The sequence below is a fragment of the Sarcophilus harrisii genome, chromosome 1 (genome assembly GCF_902635505.1).
Source record: "Sarcophilus harrisii chromosome 1, mSarHar1.11, whole genome shotgun sequence".
Taxonomy (NCBI): Eukaryota; Metazoa; Chordata; class Mammalia; order Dasyuromorphia; family Dasyuridae; genus Sarcophilus; species Sarcophilus harrisii.
In genome coordinates, this window is record NC_045426.1 from 352,889,575 (window position 1) to 352,907,910 (window position 18,336).

The window sequence follows — 18,336 nt, forward strand, 5'->3', positions numbered from 1 at the left end:
GTTTTAGTTGTATGCCTCTAGTAAAGTCATTTTATCCTCAGACATATACTAATCTCTCAGATTTTTCAATGGTTAATTCCTGACGAGCAAAAAAATTGTGATCATAATGACTTTGGGTGGTTCTCTGGAGAAAACAAAACCCAAACAACCTACTTCTCCAGACTCAGGCAGTGTGTGTGCAGTATCTTTCATAGCTAAACTTAGAATTCTTTTTTAGATATAATGTACACATCAAAGAAGGGCTCGGATTTGATTCTTCCATCTCAGCAATTATTTTCAAATCATATTTGTAACACTGTAGTCTAGGGAATACAAAAAATTTAGATGTGATTTATGGGAAAGAATGAGCTGTCTGCCCAATACAGATTATAAATGTGCTTGATTGGCATTTAGAAAAAAGAAGAAATATCACAATAAAATTTAACTTTTTCTTGTCCAGACTGCTGCCCAGACTAAAAGAAACAAAGAATCATTCATTAAGAAATCAGTGATCTGGAGGGATGGTGATTTCTATTCTAGAAATAATGAAAAATGGAAGGGTCCTCATAGTTCAGCCTATACAGCTTCACAAAGAAGATAATTTTGTCCAAGATCCTGGTATTTCCTGAATTCCTCAACTCTTTTTCCTCCTAACTACTTCATGAATTATAGCTATAATAGATCTGATTTGGTTGGATCTATTGGAACGAGGTATACAAGACCCAGAGGTGCACAAGACTTCACTTGGTAAAGAAATACCAGGAATCCACACTTCTCTTGAGACAAAATTGTCATTTATGAGATGATAGCCATGAAAAACTGTCAACTAGAGTCCATAGACTTAACACTACTTTGAACACTGAACATTCAGGATCTGGGTCTTGGGTGACCTTGGGAGAAGCATCGAGTCCAAAAAAAAAAAACTCTTCCTTTCTACCACTCTCCAACATTCCTTGTTCTAGAGATCATCAAACTAATGATCTTGTAGCCCCAAAAAGAGCAGTTCATGTGAGAAAGTAGTTTCGCGTGAAGACTCTTTGGACTAATTGTGTGCTAATAAATAATCTTCCATCTCACAGGCCTAAATTCCAAATATAACTGTGACTATATTCTGAGAATCTCTCAGAATCACTGCCTAGTTTGGCTTAAAAGATTTTAAATGGAGCCCAGGTTTAAATGCCCTTGGTCCCTTACAGAATCAATTACCATTATGCCAATCAAGTACAAGAAGCCACTCATGTCTTTAGCTTCCTCTGTAATAAACAATGAGAGACATATCATATGTTACTTTAAATTCAGAGCTCATGATCTGACCTGCAGTGGATCCCAGCACATGAGCAAATATAATGGGATATTTTCTGTAGAAAAATAAGGTAACATAAAGGTATTATAATTTATTCAGTTTGAAAAGAAATTGGATGGAAGCATCAAAATTACTCAATGTCATGAATGCATCAAGCAAACAGGCAACCCACAGTGGGAAAAAGCAATTAAACAAGCAAAAGAAAATCTCACATAGGAGAGAGAGAGAGAGAAACAGAGAGAGAGACAGAGAGAGACAGAGAGAGAGAAAGACAGAGAGAGACAGACAGAGAGACAGAGAGACAGAGAGAGACAGAGAGAGAGGTAAATAGGCTATGGAAATCAGTTTTTTCTCTATTACCAATCTGAAGGGTCTGAACATAATGTTAAATAGAGATCCCTCTTAAATTAACCACAGTAATATGATGCTAGGCTGAACTAGGGCTCTGGGTAGAAAAGGGGAAGGCCTAGAGGAAATGTGAAGGGAAGAAATGGGCACCAAGGCAAATTTTTAATATTAGCTTATACATATATATATATATGCACATACTTGGAATCACAGAAAATTCTGCTCTCCAGGTGTTTATTTTATGTAAAGTAATCCTATGTATTACCCTGACAGTTCCAAGTTTCTGATGTAAAATAACATGGAGATAGGGAGAGGGGGGCTGAAATTCTCTAATGAAGCAGTGAAGGGCGGTATTTTCAAATCTCTCCTTAGGTGCCTTGTCTCAGTTCTGCCCATATCCTGAGCAGAGCTCAGGAAAACACTATCTCTAGTTCTACTTAGCACAGAATGCTTAAAATAGACAGCTGTTTCTTTGCTGCTAAAATATCAATATGAAAATACTTTAAAACATATTTAATAGCATATTTATAAATTTAAAATTTCTTTCATCAATTCCTTAAAGGTTCTTACATCTCAAAAAAGTGGAGTTTTTGTTGGCCTTGCTAAATGTGCTAAGATTCTTGAAGACCAGTGGGCAGGGCAATAGAGAACATCTTGACTTTTTAAGCTGTGGAAAATAGTTTTAGTAAACATGTGACCCTAAAAGGGCTCTACTTTTGAAGAATATTCAATTTGGTTTGGGGCACTTTTAAAACAATCATTTGGCACTTAGAGTTTGAAGTTCTTAGGCACAATGTGACAAAGTCAGTTTGGTCAGTCCCTCCTCATGCATTCTGTATAGTAGCTGAAACTCGGCAGGAAGCTGGTGGGACTCCTGCCACTTGGTTGTAAATTTGGTTCCTTTTTTGTCATAGTAATGGTAAGGAAGGTCTTCCCGGGTGTTGGGATCAAATCCAAATGGCCAAAATCCATACAAGTGGATCTCTTCACACATTGCAGATGCAAGGGTGTACATAAGAATACCTGTGCTCAGCCGTTTGGGTGTCAACCGTTTGTTTTTCCAGTACCTGTAGAATAATAAGCACATGCTGATTTAGCAACTGAGGCTTCATGTCACAGTGTGACAGGTCAACGGGCCTCAGCTTAGCTAGCTGATAGGTGGCTTTCAGAGAGACTAATGTATGTATTCAAGTAAGAGCTTGCAATGTTCTGGTCTAAAAATTCTCTAAGATACTAATATCTTAAGATCTTTCAAAAAAAAGTGACTACTATAACAGTGATTGAGAGGCAAACAAATTTTTAATATAATTCATTTAACTGCCTACTATGTGCAAAGTACTATGGGTAGACAGTAACATCTAGCAAAGTGTTTTGCATGTACTTGAGACAATGAGGTAGTACAATGGATAGAGAGCTAGACTTCAAGTCAGAAAAACCTGAGTTTGAATCCTGTCTCAGATTCCAACTGGTTAACCTTGGGTTAAATCATTTGGCCTCTCTCAGTCTTAGTTTTCTTAGCCATAAAATGGGAATAACATTTATCTCACAGAGTTATTGTGAGATCAACTGAGACCAAATGTAATGTGCCTTCAGAATTTTAAAAGTCTCATATAAAGACCAGTTATTGTTACTGAATATTTGATTTTGTCATGGTGAGGTACTCCAAGTTTAGTAGCTCCCTTTACCACTGTGGATCATCATTAAACATTTACTAAGTATATATGTTTCATATTATACATATAATATTATGTATCATCTTATAAAAAAGATGAAAATAAAATGGTTACTGTACATATAGCAATAGGAAAAATATATTTTGAAAAATACAGGAACTTTTTCTGGTGAAAGCACTAACATCTGGGTAGGGGCGGATCAGGAAAAGTGTCATGTAGAAGGAAATACTCAATATGATTTCTGAAGGAAACTAATCTATAACTAGCAATACGATTTAGTAGTTAAGTCTTAGGGAATCATTTGAAGAATATAAATATCAAATGACTTTCCCAGGTCTTTCTGACTTTTAGTTCAGTACTCGCTTCAATATTTTTTGTGTTTTTCACATAGTAGGAACTTAACAAATGATTATTGAATATATGAATGAATGGAACATTATCCATTTCTAAGGATGCATGTGCTCCTAATACACAAAGGCCTTTCTGGCATTTTCTTACATTGGATGAGTCTAGGTATTTCTTTCCCATGCTTTCTTCATAGTAGCTGAAACTTGACAGGAAACTAGCAGAACTCCTGTTGCTTTGCCACCTGACTCTGAGGTAACATGGGAACACAGAATGCATATATTTCTATGTACACATACACACAATATGTATGTGTATAAAAGTATATAAATATGTACATATAAATAAATGCATTCAGTTTCTTGGTTTTACAAAGATTCTGGATCCTGGCTTTTGATTATAGATTGCTTAGATAAGCCAAAGGATGTGTATAAAGGTGGTAGTTATGGACAGAAGTAGACAATAGATTTCTTTTTTATCTTCTGACTAATAGGAATTCAGTGGCCTATTAGTAAACATGGATTTAAAAATTGTTGACCCACACACTCTCTAAACTTATGGAAAATGCTAACTTATGCTTATCTCATTCCACAGGTAAAAATAACTCCATAGTTCCCAAATAATCTAGAATAGTGTATTTATTACATTTTTGGTTGTGATTCTCATACTCATTCCCTCTGTGAGTTTGAATTTACAGTGGACAAAATTCCATTTCATCAAACCAACATGATTTATTTGTGCTTGACCTGTCTACTATAGAGCTATGTTAAAAACAGAGAAACAACTGTACAGAGAATTCAGCCAAAATATAATGGTCTTTCTATTGGAATTCCTGAATCCTTGGAATGAATGTCTTATATTCTATCTATGTGTCAAATGATTTACCTTTTATTGTCAGCTGAGAATAAAAGATTTTACATAAATATTTTAAAAAAACGCAACCAAAGAATTTGATTTTCTTTCAAAACTTTTGTTTCATTGAGATAATTGAAGCTAAAGGCAGCAAGAATCTGTTAGCTGAATGCACTTTCAGTGTAAAAGCTAGGTACCAGAAGGGTATCTTCTATGTGGATGGCTTTCTCTTAAGCACCTGTTCTGCCTCACAATATGAGTGAACTGCTCAATTTAGATAGGAAGTTAGACTCTCACAAGCTGTTTAAGAGTGACAACTAGAAAGTTAAGACAAATCCTTTTGCCTAAGAAAATAAGGATTATTCATATAATTATTCATGGCCATTTTGGCTATTTTCACATATTAAATTCAACAGAGGACTAATTATTTTCCCACTTAGTTTTTTTGACTAAGCATATGTTCTCCTTCAATATTCAACTTTCCCAAATTCAGTGCTTTCAGCATTAGTATAGCAAATGACTTGAAAATGAATTATTCTTAAAGAGCTAATCAACACCTTATTCTCAATAGACTTATTCATGTGGTAACATAAAACTTACACATTTGTGAATGCAGGTAGAAACCTTGGAGAGAAGCATCAAATTTGAGCTTGCAATGTTCTGGCCTAAAAATTCTCTAAGATACTAATGTCTTAAGATCTTTCAAAAAAAAGTGACTACTATAAGAAATGTATTATTCTTATATACATATCTATATAACAAATGATTATTCTAACCTGAGTAAACATCACTTCTATGGCTTCTATTCTACAAGAGTTCACATATAAATTATTCTTATTTGGGAACAGCATCTGGAGAACATTGACTTGGAGAAATAATTCAAAGAAAGTTTTTCAGCACTGGTTTCTCACTGTTGGGAGAAGTGGGATTAGGAGATGGACAATAATGCATTATTTACTTGTGTAAATATCAAGTGTACTGAAGCTGATTATAAAAATTGCAGATTTCCCAGGTTTTTTTGCTTGATCTGGGCTTTACCTATGCCACACCCAATAAATTGAATAAAATGGGGAAAATGGACTCAAAACATGTGTTTTATTGGCCTGTAGGCTTTTCAGCATGAATAGAAACTGGGCAGAGAAAGGCAAAGAAGACAAAACTCCAATTTGTCCATTAGCTCTTAGCAACTAAAATGGGAGACAAACTAAAATGATTCCAATAACTAATTACAAATTGATCAAATAATCATTCATATAAACTCTCCATAATGACATAATGACATTATGTGAATGACACTCCCATCCTCCCCCATGTCACGAAGCAAAAGGTAGATTAGATGCAGTAAAATATACACACCTGTTGACATGCTGCATTATATTTCCAGGCCAAGCCAACTGGACTTTTAACTGACCTCTGTGCTCGACAAAAAAATCAACTAGTGTCCTGGTAACAGTTGTTGAAGTATGGAAGAAAAATGCAGGGATCCAGAGGATTGCCCCATCAAGCTTTTTTAAACTGAGGAAAAAGTTGTTACGATCCTGAATGGTCAAAAGATTGTTGTAATACTTTTCCAGGATGCTAGGGTTGAAAGTGGTAAGGTTGGTTTTCCTTCCAACATCTTTTTGAAATGCCTCGGTGGGGGCAAAATTGCAACGGAAAACAAAATCAGATTTATCTATTTCTTGTCCACACTGGCTCCCTGTCAGGATCCCACTATTTCCAACGACAGTACAAATATTATAATGCTTATTCACAATGGGTGACACATCTGGAAGCAGTGATCGGAAGTTATTGCTAATAGAAAAAACATATTTATGGCTGGAATAATCATAGTGCATCAGCTGTCCAATCCGAACACTATTCTTTGTCAAAGAAAAATTTTTTATTACATCGACATGTTGAAGAATCTCTTTCCTAAAATAAAAAGAAATTCATTAAATGTATCCCATTCAAAACAATTGATTTTTCAATTTTATTTCTTTTATACTACTGTTTCATTCAGAAAATAATCCTAAGACTCTTGAACCAATGAAAAGACTACCTATTGATTACCATCATGGTCTTTGGAAGAAGACCAGCATCATATTATAGGATCATATTAGTTCTGAGGTTCAGTGTTTTATATGTAGCCTCCCTTCTTGATAATAACATTTGAAGCTGACAATATGCTAACTATAGCTGTCATATACCTGTTTTATGCCTTATATTAAGGATGTGGATAATGAAAAGGTGACTCAGGCTCAATCTGTGCCAGCAAATAATCAATGGGATACAGCTACTATCGGTCATTGGGTAATCATGTTACTTATTTAAGTTGGAGATCTGGCCTTTGTTACATAGGACTGCCTTCTTGCTATTGGATTGCAGTGCACAAGGCATATCAATTACATTCCCCCCTTTTTTTCTAAAATAGTGCCAAATATCTATGAGAGAGCCAGTATAGTATTGTATGTTATTGAAATATTAAAATGGTAATAGCAGAGAGAATAGTTGAATATTTAATAAAAATGAGATGATAATCTCATCAGGAACTTTTGAATAATGAAATAGAGAATTAGGGAAAGTCCTTTGTGCTATAGAAACAAAATGTATTTGGAGAAAATTAAAATTCAGAAAAAAATTATTATAAAGCACTGAAAATGTGCCCAGTATTCTAGTTTGGTTTTCATAAAATTTTTGAGAAAAATAATAAATCCTACATTGCTAAATTATTGAAAGCATTTTAAAAAGGGAAGTAATGTTACCATAAAGTTAAATCCAAAGGAAATATCCAGTTAACAAAAAAATTTGAAAGACTAAAGATTTCTGATCAATGCAATGACCAACCATAATTACAGAGGACTGATGATAATCCATACTACTCCTATTCTGAGAGAGAGAATAGATTCATGATGCAGAATGACATAAACATAGACAATGTATGGGAATTTATATGTATGTATGTATGTATATCTGTTGAAAGGATCTTGTGTTTCTATTAAGTGGAAGGGTAAGAATGGAGAAAATAAATATTGGTTAATTGAAAAATAAAATTAAAAAACCCCAAAGTATTCAATTGCTCTGAATCTCTATTGTTTTTTGTTTTAAAAAATAGAAATGAAACTAGACTCTATAAACAAGATATTTAGGCCACTTCACTTGATTGTGTGTTAGTTTTACCATACTTATCAAATTGTAAATCTGTGAAAGGGAAAGTGTATGATCCAGAATCCAGTGTTAAGGTAATTCCACAATAACAAAAGGAAATTATGTTCTGTTACTTGTTCATTTTTTTATGTTATTGGCTTAAAAATGGAATTTTTGCGAGGCAATTTTAGAAGGAAATTTTTGAAAGGTTAAATAATCACACAGAAAGAACATTTTCATTAGGTCAGAAACATGATGAACAATAGCTAGTTAAATTGGTCAAATAATCATTTGTGCAAATTCTCCAACTCAATCAATTCAAAACTGGCATTCCTCCATAAAAGTTTTCTAGGTTATTAGCAAAATACTTATATTGAAGTCCATAACTGGGTTTTTGGAAAGAATTTATTTTATTATGTACTAATAACTATGTATTGAATTTTAAGGATTGAATTATAGTAACCTAAATTAATATTTTAGGACAATGCCTTGATGTCAAGGAGTTTAGTTAAATCTCATATTATTTCTGATTGGATATATCATGTCAATATATTAAAAATGTATGCTCTGTATGGATAGAAGCTATAACCACCATGCACTGTTTGCATAACTTAAGATTTTGTGAAAACAAGTCTCAACACCTCTAATGAGCACACTAGATGGCTCACATTCCATTTGGCAGAATAATAATCCCAGTAAAGTAGCAGCTTAACTCAGGGAGCCAAGTGAAAGCTAGAAATACTGAAGATTTAAATTGTATCTTAAGCAAATGATTCAAATAAATTCTTTAATCTTTTTCTTGATTATTTATCAATAAATATGAGACTGATGTAAGGCATAACTAATAAGAATAACTTAGGATCACTGTCCAATATATTAAAGTCTACAGGGTCTAATTTTTAAAGAAAGCTACATTATATACATATATACACATATAAATGTATATGCATAAGTATATATATTTGTTAGTTTTACTTATTAATTTTATGTGGTGAATCAAGAGAAATTATTATCTTTCCATTTTTATTAAAATACATAAAATGTAAGTTATATGCATTTCAGTGAGACAGTAAATAATATACATTTAAACTCTAAGAATTTGCCGTGGAATCCTCCCCCCCCCCCCATTTGTGTTAGAATCACATTGAATAATATACTGTGACCAACATATTGTTGGGTTTTTTGTTGGTTTGGTTTTATTGGCACTTTCACTTTAAACTATGATTTTTATATGAGATCACATTAGAAAGAAGCTATTTAAAATAATATTTTATTGAATTTGATGTAAATTATACAGACTTTTTTATCCAGTTAGAATTCTATTGCTGACATTGTTTTCTACTTATGTGGGAGCACCCAGTATTGGTATTAATTACAAGTTACTACCTTATATAGGCCAAGAGAAAATACCAAACATGTCCTGAAAGCAGGGGAAGTTATTGTTTCAAGCCTGCTATTCAGAAACACTTTAAAAATACATGTGAGTGCTTTCCCTCCTATCCTACCTTTGACGTAAAAATGCTGTTCGGTTAAATGTCCATTTAGATGGTTTCTCCTGGAGTTCCTGGGTCAGAGAATTCGTAATGGGTACAAATGATGGGTCTAGAAATTTCAATGCAAATTGTGACCTGGAAAGAATCATGAGTACATAAGAAGAATAATCAGCCCCTGCTTTTAGAGTCACAAGGCCATTAAAGTTCAAGTGAGCTTTCTCCATAATCCTGTCACAGTCCCTTCTCCTTTGACTTTCTTTGGTTTAACAAAAAAGAAGGAAATATGAATTAAAAACAAACATGCACTTAATATTCTCATTGCTATTGGAGAAATCATAAAATGGCCGTCAAGTATAGAGAACAGGGAGACTGAGGCCGAAAACGGCAAGTAAATGTAAAGCATGCACCTAGCCAGTGTAACTCAACGAGTCAGCACCGCGGACAGCGACCTCCCACAAAAGCAGGCAAAAATCCAAACCACTTCAACACTCCAGGGCTTGACTTAATTGTTTTTGGAGAGGAAACACAGAGGAGAGTTCAGATGGGGGAGGGGGCAAAAAGTGGTTTTCTGCTTTCACTCTGTTTCTGGTTTAATTCACTATTTCCTGACAAAGAAAGCCCATTCCTTCAACTTCCACAGACTCTGTGGAGGTCTAGCGGCAGCCAAAGAGCTACTTGAGGGATTGGGCGGGAAAGGTTTCCCAGTATCTAATCCAGGTCCAGGAGGGGTTGAGGGTATAGAGCAAAGTTTTCTCTCAGGCTCAAGACATACATCTAAAGGCCAGTTTCTGATTACAAGATTTTATTTGTTTGTTCCTGTCATCCCAGTACCACCAACAATCTATAGGCCCTCTTTAATGTGCAAGGCAACCCTCCCCCACCACACACACGAGAAATGACGGGATTGAGAGCGGGGTTAGGACTCGCCAGAATATCTACAGAACCTCCTGTTAAGGAGCTAAAATAAAGAATAAGGAGCAGTTCTTGTCCCCACTGACTTGGACTAGGAATCTGGGGCTGAGCATTCCTAATTCCAGTTTTTAGGCTGCTTCTTGGGAGGGGTTGGAAAAGGGAAAGGGATACAGGATTTGGGGCTGTAGTCCTGAAGAAGGTTGCTATCACAGAAGAGGTAGATAGAAAAAACCCTAAGGGAGTCCTTTGAACAAACCCCTTCATAATTTTTGTGGGAGGCGGGGGAGTAAAGGAGAGGGGGATAAGCAAAGCGCCTGCGCCATTTAATCGTCCCTGGACTGACCGTCACCACTGCCATGCCGAACCTTGCAGTCCAGGGATAGGGAGAATGCTCTCACAAGGCACACATAATGATCACTCCCCCCCTACCAAATAGCAACCCTCTTTCCTTTCTATATCTTTCATCACCTCTTCACCATATTCATTTTGGGGAGGGAGAAGGAGATACTGATACTGAAAATTAATAGAAAAACAATCGGATCGATTTGGTCAGTAGTTGGGGGTAGGGTTTTTTCTTCTTTAAATAATAAACAGTCATGAGGATCACGCAGTCATCTTGGCGAAAGTGTTTCTGAGATGTCAAAATGCCTTCCTCATCTTATATTCCCCCCGACCACCAAGCTTCAAATCTTCCCTTTCCCAATCCCCCAACCATAAAATAATAAATAAACGAGAGAGAGAGAGAGAGAGAGAGAGAGAGAGAAATAAATGGCCACACTTACCTAAATCCCGCGTGGAACATATACATTCGGGGCACCCTCGGGCTGGCGTACTTGGGAGTCGTGAAGATGTTATCCTTTTTCAAGGACACATAGCTGATCAGAGATAAAATCAGCAAGGCGACGCTGAGCATGACTAGCCCCAGTGCACTAACCACCCGGGCCATTTTGCAATTTCTCATCTTGGGGAAGACGTGAGTCAGTGAAACCCAAGAAATCGGTCCATTGAGTTTCAAACGGCTGCTTAGGGAAGGGGGGTGGTGGTGGCGAGCGTGGGGGTGCGTGTGTTAGGGGTGTGTGTGTGTGTGTGTGTGTGTGTGTCTGTTGCGTGGGGCGGGGGGGGGCGCTGAGCTGAGGGAATAGTGAAAGGGTGGGAGTGGACAGACAGAGAGAATCCGAACCCCCTAGGAAAGGGAGAGCCGGGACAATGAAGAATTAAAAATAAAATGGAGGGCTGTAGCTGCGGTGTCGAAATGGCAGCTGGCTGCGTTCTACGTCTCCTCTCCGCTGCCTGCTCATTCTACACCGCGAGTTTCCAGTGGGGCTGCCATCCTTCTTCGCGGATGCAAGATAAATGTGATTGGAATAATGTTACAGTTCGATCTAGGCACAGGATTTAATTAATGAACTCTAATCTCCCAAATAACCTTGTATGGGGGGGGGGGAATAGGGAGGGAGGGAAAAGGGAGGGGGATAAGGGAGAGGAATTAAGGGGAAAATGCATCAGCCCATAACATCGGGCGGTGCAGGACCAGGATGGATAAAGCTAGAAGGAGAATGAATGTGGGGAGAGAGACACCCAAACTTAGTTTAATGGACCATTCATAACTTTATAAATAAATCAGAATAGAGAGATAAATAACAGGATTTGCTGCCTCCGAGGATAAACACCAGCTGTGCTCTTCTGTATATGTAGTGAGAATAGTATTAGTGAAGCAAGCACTTAAAAGCTTCTATATCCACTAAAAGCAAATTACCCCCATACTACGCAGTAACCCATGTCCGCCACACCCTGAATGATTGTCAGTTACCAGTTATTCCCCCTCCTCCAAAAGTGCTTAGCTGAAGACCACCCTGTTCCAACTCATAGTTTAGGACTAGTCTAAACCAAGCATACTTTTTCACTGTCCAAATAACTGATGGCCTTCTACCTTAAATAGGTACAAGCACCCAGCATTCCTCCTACATCAAACAGTGGTAAAATAGTGACATTTTCCTTTCATTTGAAGGTGGAGACCTTAGCTTGTACTTCTTTTTATCCCCAATTTAACTAAAAGGGGTCTGAACATAATGGTGGAAAAAGTTTTGTTTGTTGATAAATTGAAAATTAACTTATTCTTGGCTTCTCTAATTTTCTCCCATTCTCTTTGACTAAGTGATCTCAGGACCTTAGGGAGTGAACATACTTAAAATCATTTTTAATTGAGCATTTGCGGATTCAGAAGAAATCTTTACACACTATCTTTAACTCTAGAGATAATTCATCCCCTCACAACCAAGACCTTTGGCACCCTATATCTCTGTCCAATCTTATTTTCTGATATTAGTCAATTGGCTCTAATGTAAGAGTACTGGAGATGGAAACTTGTCTGTGAAGGCGTTTCTCCAGTAAAGCAATCCAAGATATTCCAGACTGAAATACTTTCTTCAGAATTCTGATAATGCCTTATCTTTGCCTCTCATAGGCACAAATGAGATTCAATCTTGTGTTTTTTTTTAATTTATTCTTTAACTCCTAAAACTAAACTATATGTTCCTTGAGACTTCACCTGTGAATTGGAGAATGGCTTGGTTTCTTATAAATTAGAGTCAGTTCTCTATATATTTTGGAAATGAGGCCTTTATCAAAACCTTTAACTGTGAAGATGTTTTCCCAGTTTGTTGCTTCCCTTCTAATCTTGTTTGCATTAGTTTTGTTTGTACAGAAGCTTTTAAATTTGATGTAATCAAAATTTTCTATTTTGTGATCAATAATGGTCTCTAGTTCGTCTTTGGTCACAAATTTCTTTCTCCTCCACAAGTCTGAGAGATAAACTATCCTATGTTCCTCCAATTTATTTATAAACTCATTCTTTATGTCTAAATCTAAGAAACCAAGCCATTCTCCAATTGACAAATGGTCAAAGGATATGAACAGACAATTTTCAGACGATGAAATTGAAACTATTACCACTCATATGAAAGTGTTCCAAATCATTATTAATCAGAGAAATGCAAATTAAGACAACTCTGAGATACCACTACACACCTGTCAGATTGGCTAAGATGACAGGAAAAAAATAATGATGATTGTTGGAGGGGATGTGGGAAAACTGGGACACTGATACATTGTTGGTGGAGTTGTGAACGAATCCAACCATTCTGGAGAGCAATCTGGAATTATGCCCAAAAAGTTATCAAACTGTGCATACCCTTTGATCCAGCAGTGTTTCTACTGGGCTTATACCCCAAGGAGATACTAAAGAAGGGAAAGGGACCTGTATGTGCCAAAACGTTTGTGGCAGCCCTGTTTGTAGTGGCTAGAAACTGGAAAATGAATGGATTCCCATCAATTGGAGAATGGTTGGGTAAATTGTGGTATATGAATGCTATGGAATATTATTGTTCTGTAAGAAATGACCAGTAGGATGAATACAGAGAGGCTTGGAGAGACTTACATGAACTGATGCTAAGTGAAATGAGCAGAACCAAGAGATCATTATAAACGTCAACAACGATACTTTATGAAGATATACTCTGATGGAAGTGGATTTCTTTGACAAAGAGACCTAATTCAATTTCAATTGATCAGTGATGGAGAGAAGCAGCTACACCCAAAGAAAAAACACTGGGACATGAATGTAAACTGTTTGCATTTCTGTTTTTCTTCCCGGGTTATTTTTACCTTCTGAATCCAATTCTCCCTGTGCAACAAGAAAACTATTTGGTTCTGCACACATATATTGTATCTAGGATATACTACGACATATTTAACATATATAGGACTGCTTGTCATCTAGCGGAGGGGGTGGAGGGTGGGAGGGAAAAATAGGAACAGAAGTGAGTGCAAGGGATAATGTTGTAAAAAAAATTACCCTGGCATGAGTTCTATCAATAAAAAGTTATAATAATAATAATAAAAAAGAGACTTCACCTGTGTTCCCTACAAGGTGCAAAACACTCAGTAATTTTTTTTTTAAGGCAACTTGATGATTATGTTAAATAGGACATAAAATGTGGTGATGGGAATCATAGATTCCAGAGTTGGAAGGGCCCTTAGATGTCATGAATGTAATCTGCTATTTTATAGATAAGAAAACTTAGTGGTGTTAAGTGATTTAACAAAGATTACTTGATTTTTTTGTTTTGTTTTGTTTTCAGGACCAGAATAAGGGATTTCATATCCCCTGTAGCCTCTGATATCAAGGCACAGGAAAAGAGATAAGAACATCACACTACAGAACAGTTAAATGTTGCAGTGGATGAACACTGGCCCTGAAGTAAGAGGACCTGAGTTTAAATAATCTGGCTCCAGACACTTAATAATTCCTAGCTGTGTGAACCTGGACAAGTCATTTAACCCTAATTGCCTCAACAACAAAAAGAACACCACAATACATTTTTACCCTCTTCTTGTTGCTTCTAATTCCGTCATTTTTTCCAAAATCACTCTCATTTGACATTTTAGTCCCATATAGCTTTACTGGAATAATAACTGAAGTACAAGTTTCAATGTGAATTTTTTTTCTGAAAAAGGAAAAGATATCGAGAGGAATTATAAAATATAATCAATAAAAACTAATGATAAGAATAATTTGCTTCTGCTAAAGTAACATTGTAATGAGAAGAACTTTTGTCTTAAAGTCAGATTTGTTTTCTACTTTAAAACTCTCGGTGTGAGTTTGAACAATACCTCTCAGCCTCAGTTTTCTAATTTAGGTTGGGCTAGATCCTTTCTTAAAGTCCTTTCCAACACTAAAATTTTGTAATTCTAAAAGCAACTCAGTTTGTCAACATATACAATTTTACTTAAGTAGGGTAGTTTCTTTCTAGAGAGCAGTGAGGTCCAAAAAGTGATGTTTTAATAAAACAACAAAAATGTCTAAGAAGTATATTTTCTTTTTTTTTAAAAATGAAGTTTAGTTTCAATGTGTTTCTTTAATGCAGGTGTTATGATTTGAGTTATATTTTTTAAATTAATGGATTGTCTTTATTATTAAAACTTTTTATTTATAAAACATGCATGGTTAAATTTTATTTATTATTATTATTTTATTAAAACTTTTTATTTACAAAGCCTATGCATGGGTCATTTTTCCAACATTGGCCCTTGCATAACCTTTTGTTGCAAATTTTCCCCTCCTTCCTTCTGTCCCCTCCTCTAGCTTGCAGGTACGCCAATACATGCTAAATATGTTGAAATACATGTTAGATCCAATATATGTATATATATTTATACAATTATCTTGTTGTGCAAAAAAAAATCAGATCAAGAAGGAAGAAAAAGAAAAACTGAGAAAGAAAACACAATGCAAGCAAATAACAACAGAGAGAGTGAGGATGCTATGTTGTGTTCCACACTCTATTCCCATGGTTCTCTCTCTGAGTGTAGATGGTTCTCTTCATCACTGCACAAGTGGAACTGTCAGAATCATCTCAATGTTGAAGAGAGCCATGTCCATCAGAAATGATCATCATATACTCTTGTTGTTGCCATGTACATTCTCCTGGTTCTGCTCACTTCATTTAGCATCAGTTCATGTAAGTCTCCCCAGGAATCTCTAAAATCATCCTGCTGATCATTTCTTACAGAACAATAGTATTCCATAGAATTCATATACCATAATTTATTCAGCCATTCTCCAACTGATGGGCATCCCCTCAGTTTCCAATTTTTTTGCAAATACAAAGAGGGCTTCCACAAACAGTTTTGCACATGTGGGTCCCTTTCCCTCTTTTAGGATCTCTCTGGGATATAAGCTCATTAGAAACACTGCTTGATCAAAGGGTATACCCAGTTTGACAACTTTATGAGCATAGTTCCAAATGGCTCTCCAGAATGGCTGGATCCATTTATTTTAAACATGTATTGAGAAGAAAATAATTCAGCATTGGCCATGTCAAAAAGTGGCCATGTCTCTATCAGTAAGTACTCTTACTTCATCACCTCTTTATCAGGATGCATGTTTATCATGAAAACTTCTGGAATTGTAGCTCATCCTTCCATTGTTCAGAGTTCTAAGTCTTTCAGACTTGTTTGTTTTACAACAGTGTTACTACTGTATAATTTCCCTTGGTTCTGCTCCTTTCCTTTGCCATCAGTTCACCAAGAGTCTTCCCAGGTTTCTCTGAAACTATGCCCTCTGTCTTTTTTAAAAGAGCATAAATACAATTGATGGACATTTCAATTTCCAATTCTTTGCAACTGCAAAAAGAGCTGCTCTATGTACATGTGATCCTTTTCCTCCTTTCCTTTATCTTTTTGGTGTATAGACCTAGTAGTAATTTCTGGGTCGGCAGGATGTACATAGTTTAGTGTCTTTTAGGGAATAATTCCAAATTGCTGACCAGAACCAGCGATTTTATTTTTTAAGAGATGCCTGCCAGTCTACTTCTGAGAAGGCACAACTCATACTGTGAGGAAAGAATGATGCTACATAAGAGCTAACTATTAGTGATGGCATTAATTTAATAAAAGGAATGGGATTAATCCTATGGTAGAATTTAACAGTTGTCTATTTGATTCCATTGAGATATCATATGACCTATTTTTGGATATATCTTGAATTTGTGTGGGACAGATGTTAGATCCCCTTTCCCAAATTAACTAATCAGAGACATCTTCAGGTATAAAGAGAGAGCATTTATTCAGTCCCTGCAGTAAAAGGCCTAGCACACTCAGGAGGCATCTCAGCTTCCAACATGTGCTTGACTTGCCCAACAGGAAGTAGTAAAAGGGTTAAATAGCAAAAGCCTTTTCATTGGATAGACTAAAAGGAAGTAACCATCGCTGACCAACGGTCATCAATGTTGTCTGCTTTCTGTAGGTCATATCACTTCCAGTCACTAATCTAAGGTCTTGGCCTTTAAAGGCCTCTAGGCCTAGAGAACACGTGACTTCCTGCATGTTGGGTCTGCTGATTTTCTGGCTCTGCAGACTTCCAGGAATAAGGATCAGATGACTTAGGTTTAGTCTCATAGACTTCTTGAGAAAACGTCACCTGTTTATCTCACTCAAATTGAAATGTAATGAGGAAGAAACTTGAAAGATGAAGCCCAATCATCCTTATTATACCAATGGGAAAAAAAAATGGTCCTGAGGAGGGAAGGATCCTATATTTCTACATTCAGGGTCAATGAAATCTCTCATAACTATTTTCTATCTGTTCCAATAATCTTTTGTTGTTAATTCATTTTTCAGTTGTGACCCATTCTTTGTGAGCCCCATTTGGGGGTTTCTAGGCAAAGATACTAAAGTGGTTTGTCATTTCCTTCTCCAATTCATTTTATAGATGAGTAAACTGAGGCAGAGTTAAATGACTTGCTCAGGGTCACACAGCTATCAAGTGTTCAAATGCAGGGAGATGAGTCTTCCTGACTCCAGGCCTGGCACTCTATTCACTGAGCTACCTAGATGCCTCCAATAATCTATTAATATGCTAAAAAAAAAAGTCCTACTATTAGAGTCACTCATTCACTTGATGAGCACCTATTAAATTTATAATGAACCAATACTGACAAGTATCATACTTGCGCTCTCAGAATCAGAGAATTTTAGAATTGGAAGATGTCTTATAGGTCAGATAGTTGAGTCCTTTCATTTTGTAGAGGAGGAAACATGGCAAGAAAGGTTAAATGACTTAACTAAAATCATAAAACAGAGAAAGTCAAAGCGAAAGGACGCAAAGATGAGTTTTCAGATTTCAAATCATCTCTTTTCTTTTAATAGAATAGCACATTTTCCCCCTCAAGTAACTCACAATCTATTCAGGGAGACATATATGTATAGGTTGACAATAGTACAAAACAGTCTATGACAGGTGTCAAATGAATAATAGACACGATAAAATTATGGAAGATGAGAGGAGAAAATGAAGACTTTAGAATGGAGGAGTCAAGAAGAGGTCTTGAAAGTCTTGGGAGGGGTGATTTTTAAGTTGGGTTTTGAAGGGTAAATGAAATTTCTTTATTTTGAAAGGAGGGGAAAGGTTATTCCTGGCTGAGGGAATGGCAAAGTACCACAGAACTCAGAGCTGAAAGGAGTCAGAGATCTCCTATTTAGTCCAATTAAGTTGTTTTATGATGAAATGGTGACGTGATTTATCCAGACAGTAACAGAGATCAATTTGGGATTTTGAGTCAAAATTCAATGTTCTCCCTATATTTTACTGGGAAAATGTGGGAATGGTACTTTTGTAATACAGTGACTAGACCAGTTTAAGCAGAGCAGAATTCACATTATGGAATAATGGGAGACAAGGCTAGAAGTTGGGTCTAGATTATGAAAGGCCTTGAATTAAGCAGCTTGCAGGCAAGTAGATATGGGA

General features: G+C 36.2%; 1 protein-coding gene across 1 annotated transcript; it reads right to left on the reverse strand.

The window, feature by feature from the left end:
• Positions 1–634: 634 nt before the first annotated feature.
• Positions 635–11,099, reverse strand: ST8SIA3 (ST8 alpha-N-acetyl-neuraminide alpha-2,8-sialyltransferase 3). Its single transcript, XM_012541479.3, has 4 exons — positions 10,814–11,099; positions 9,132–9,254; positions 5,857–6,414; positions 635–2,697 (listed from the first exon to the last, which is right to left on the reverse strand). The coding sequence occupies exons 1-4, from the start codon at positions 10,990–10,992 to the stop codon at positions 2,415–2,417; spliced, it is 1,143 nt and encodes a 380-aa protein (XP_012396933.1). The 5' UTR covers positions 10,993–11,099; the 3' UTR covers positions 635–2,414.
• Positions 11,100–18,336: the final 7,237 nt, after the last annotated feature.

Bases quoted from the DNA above. Each gene is read 5' to 3' on its own strand.
- ST8SIA3 (XM_012541479.3), bottom strand. From the start codon at position 10,992: ATGAGAAATTGCAAAATGGCCCGGGTGGTTAGTGCACTGGGGCTAGTC. The intron at 9,255-10,813 runs GTAAGTGTGGCC...GATTCTTTCCAG, and splicing joins ATGTTCCACGCGGGATTTAG to GTCACAATTTGCATTGAAAT. The intron at 6,415-9,131 runs GTAGGATAGGAG...TTTTTATTTTAG, and splicing joins ACAGCATTTTTACGTCAAAG to GAAAGAGATTCTTCAACATG.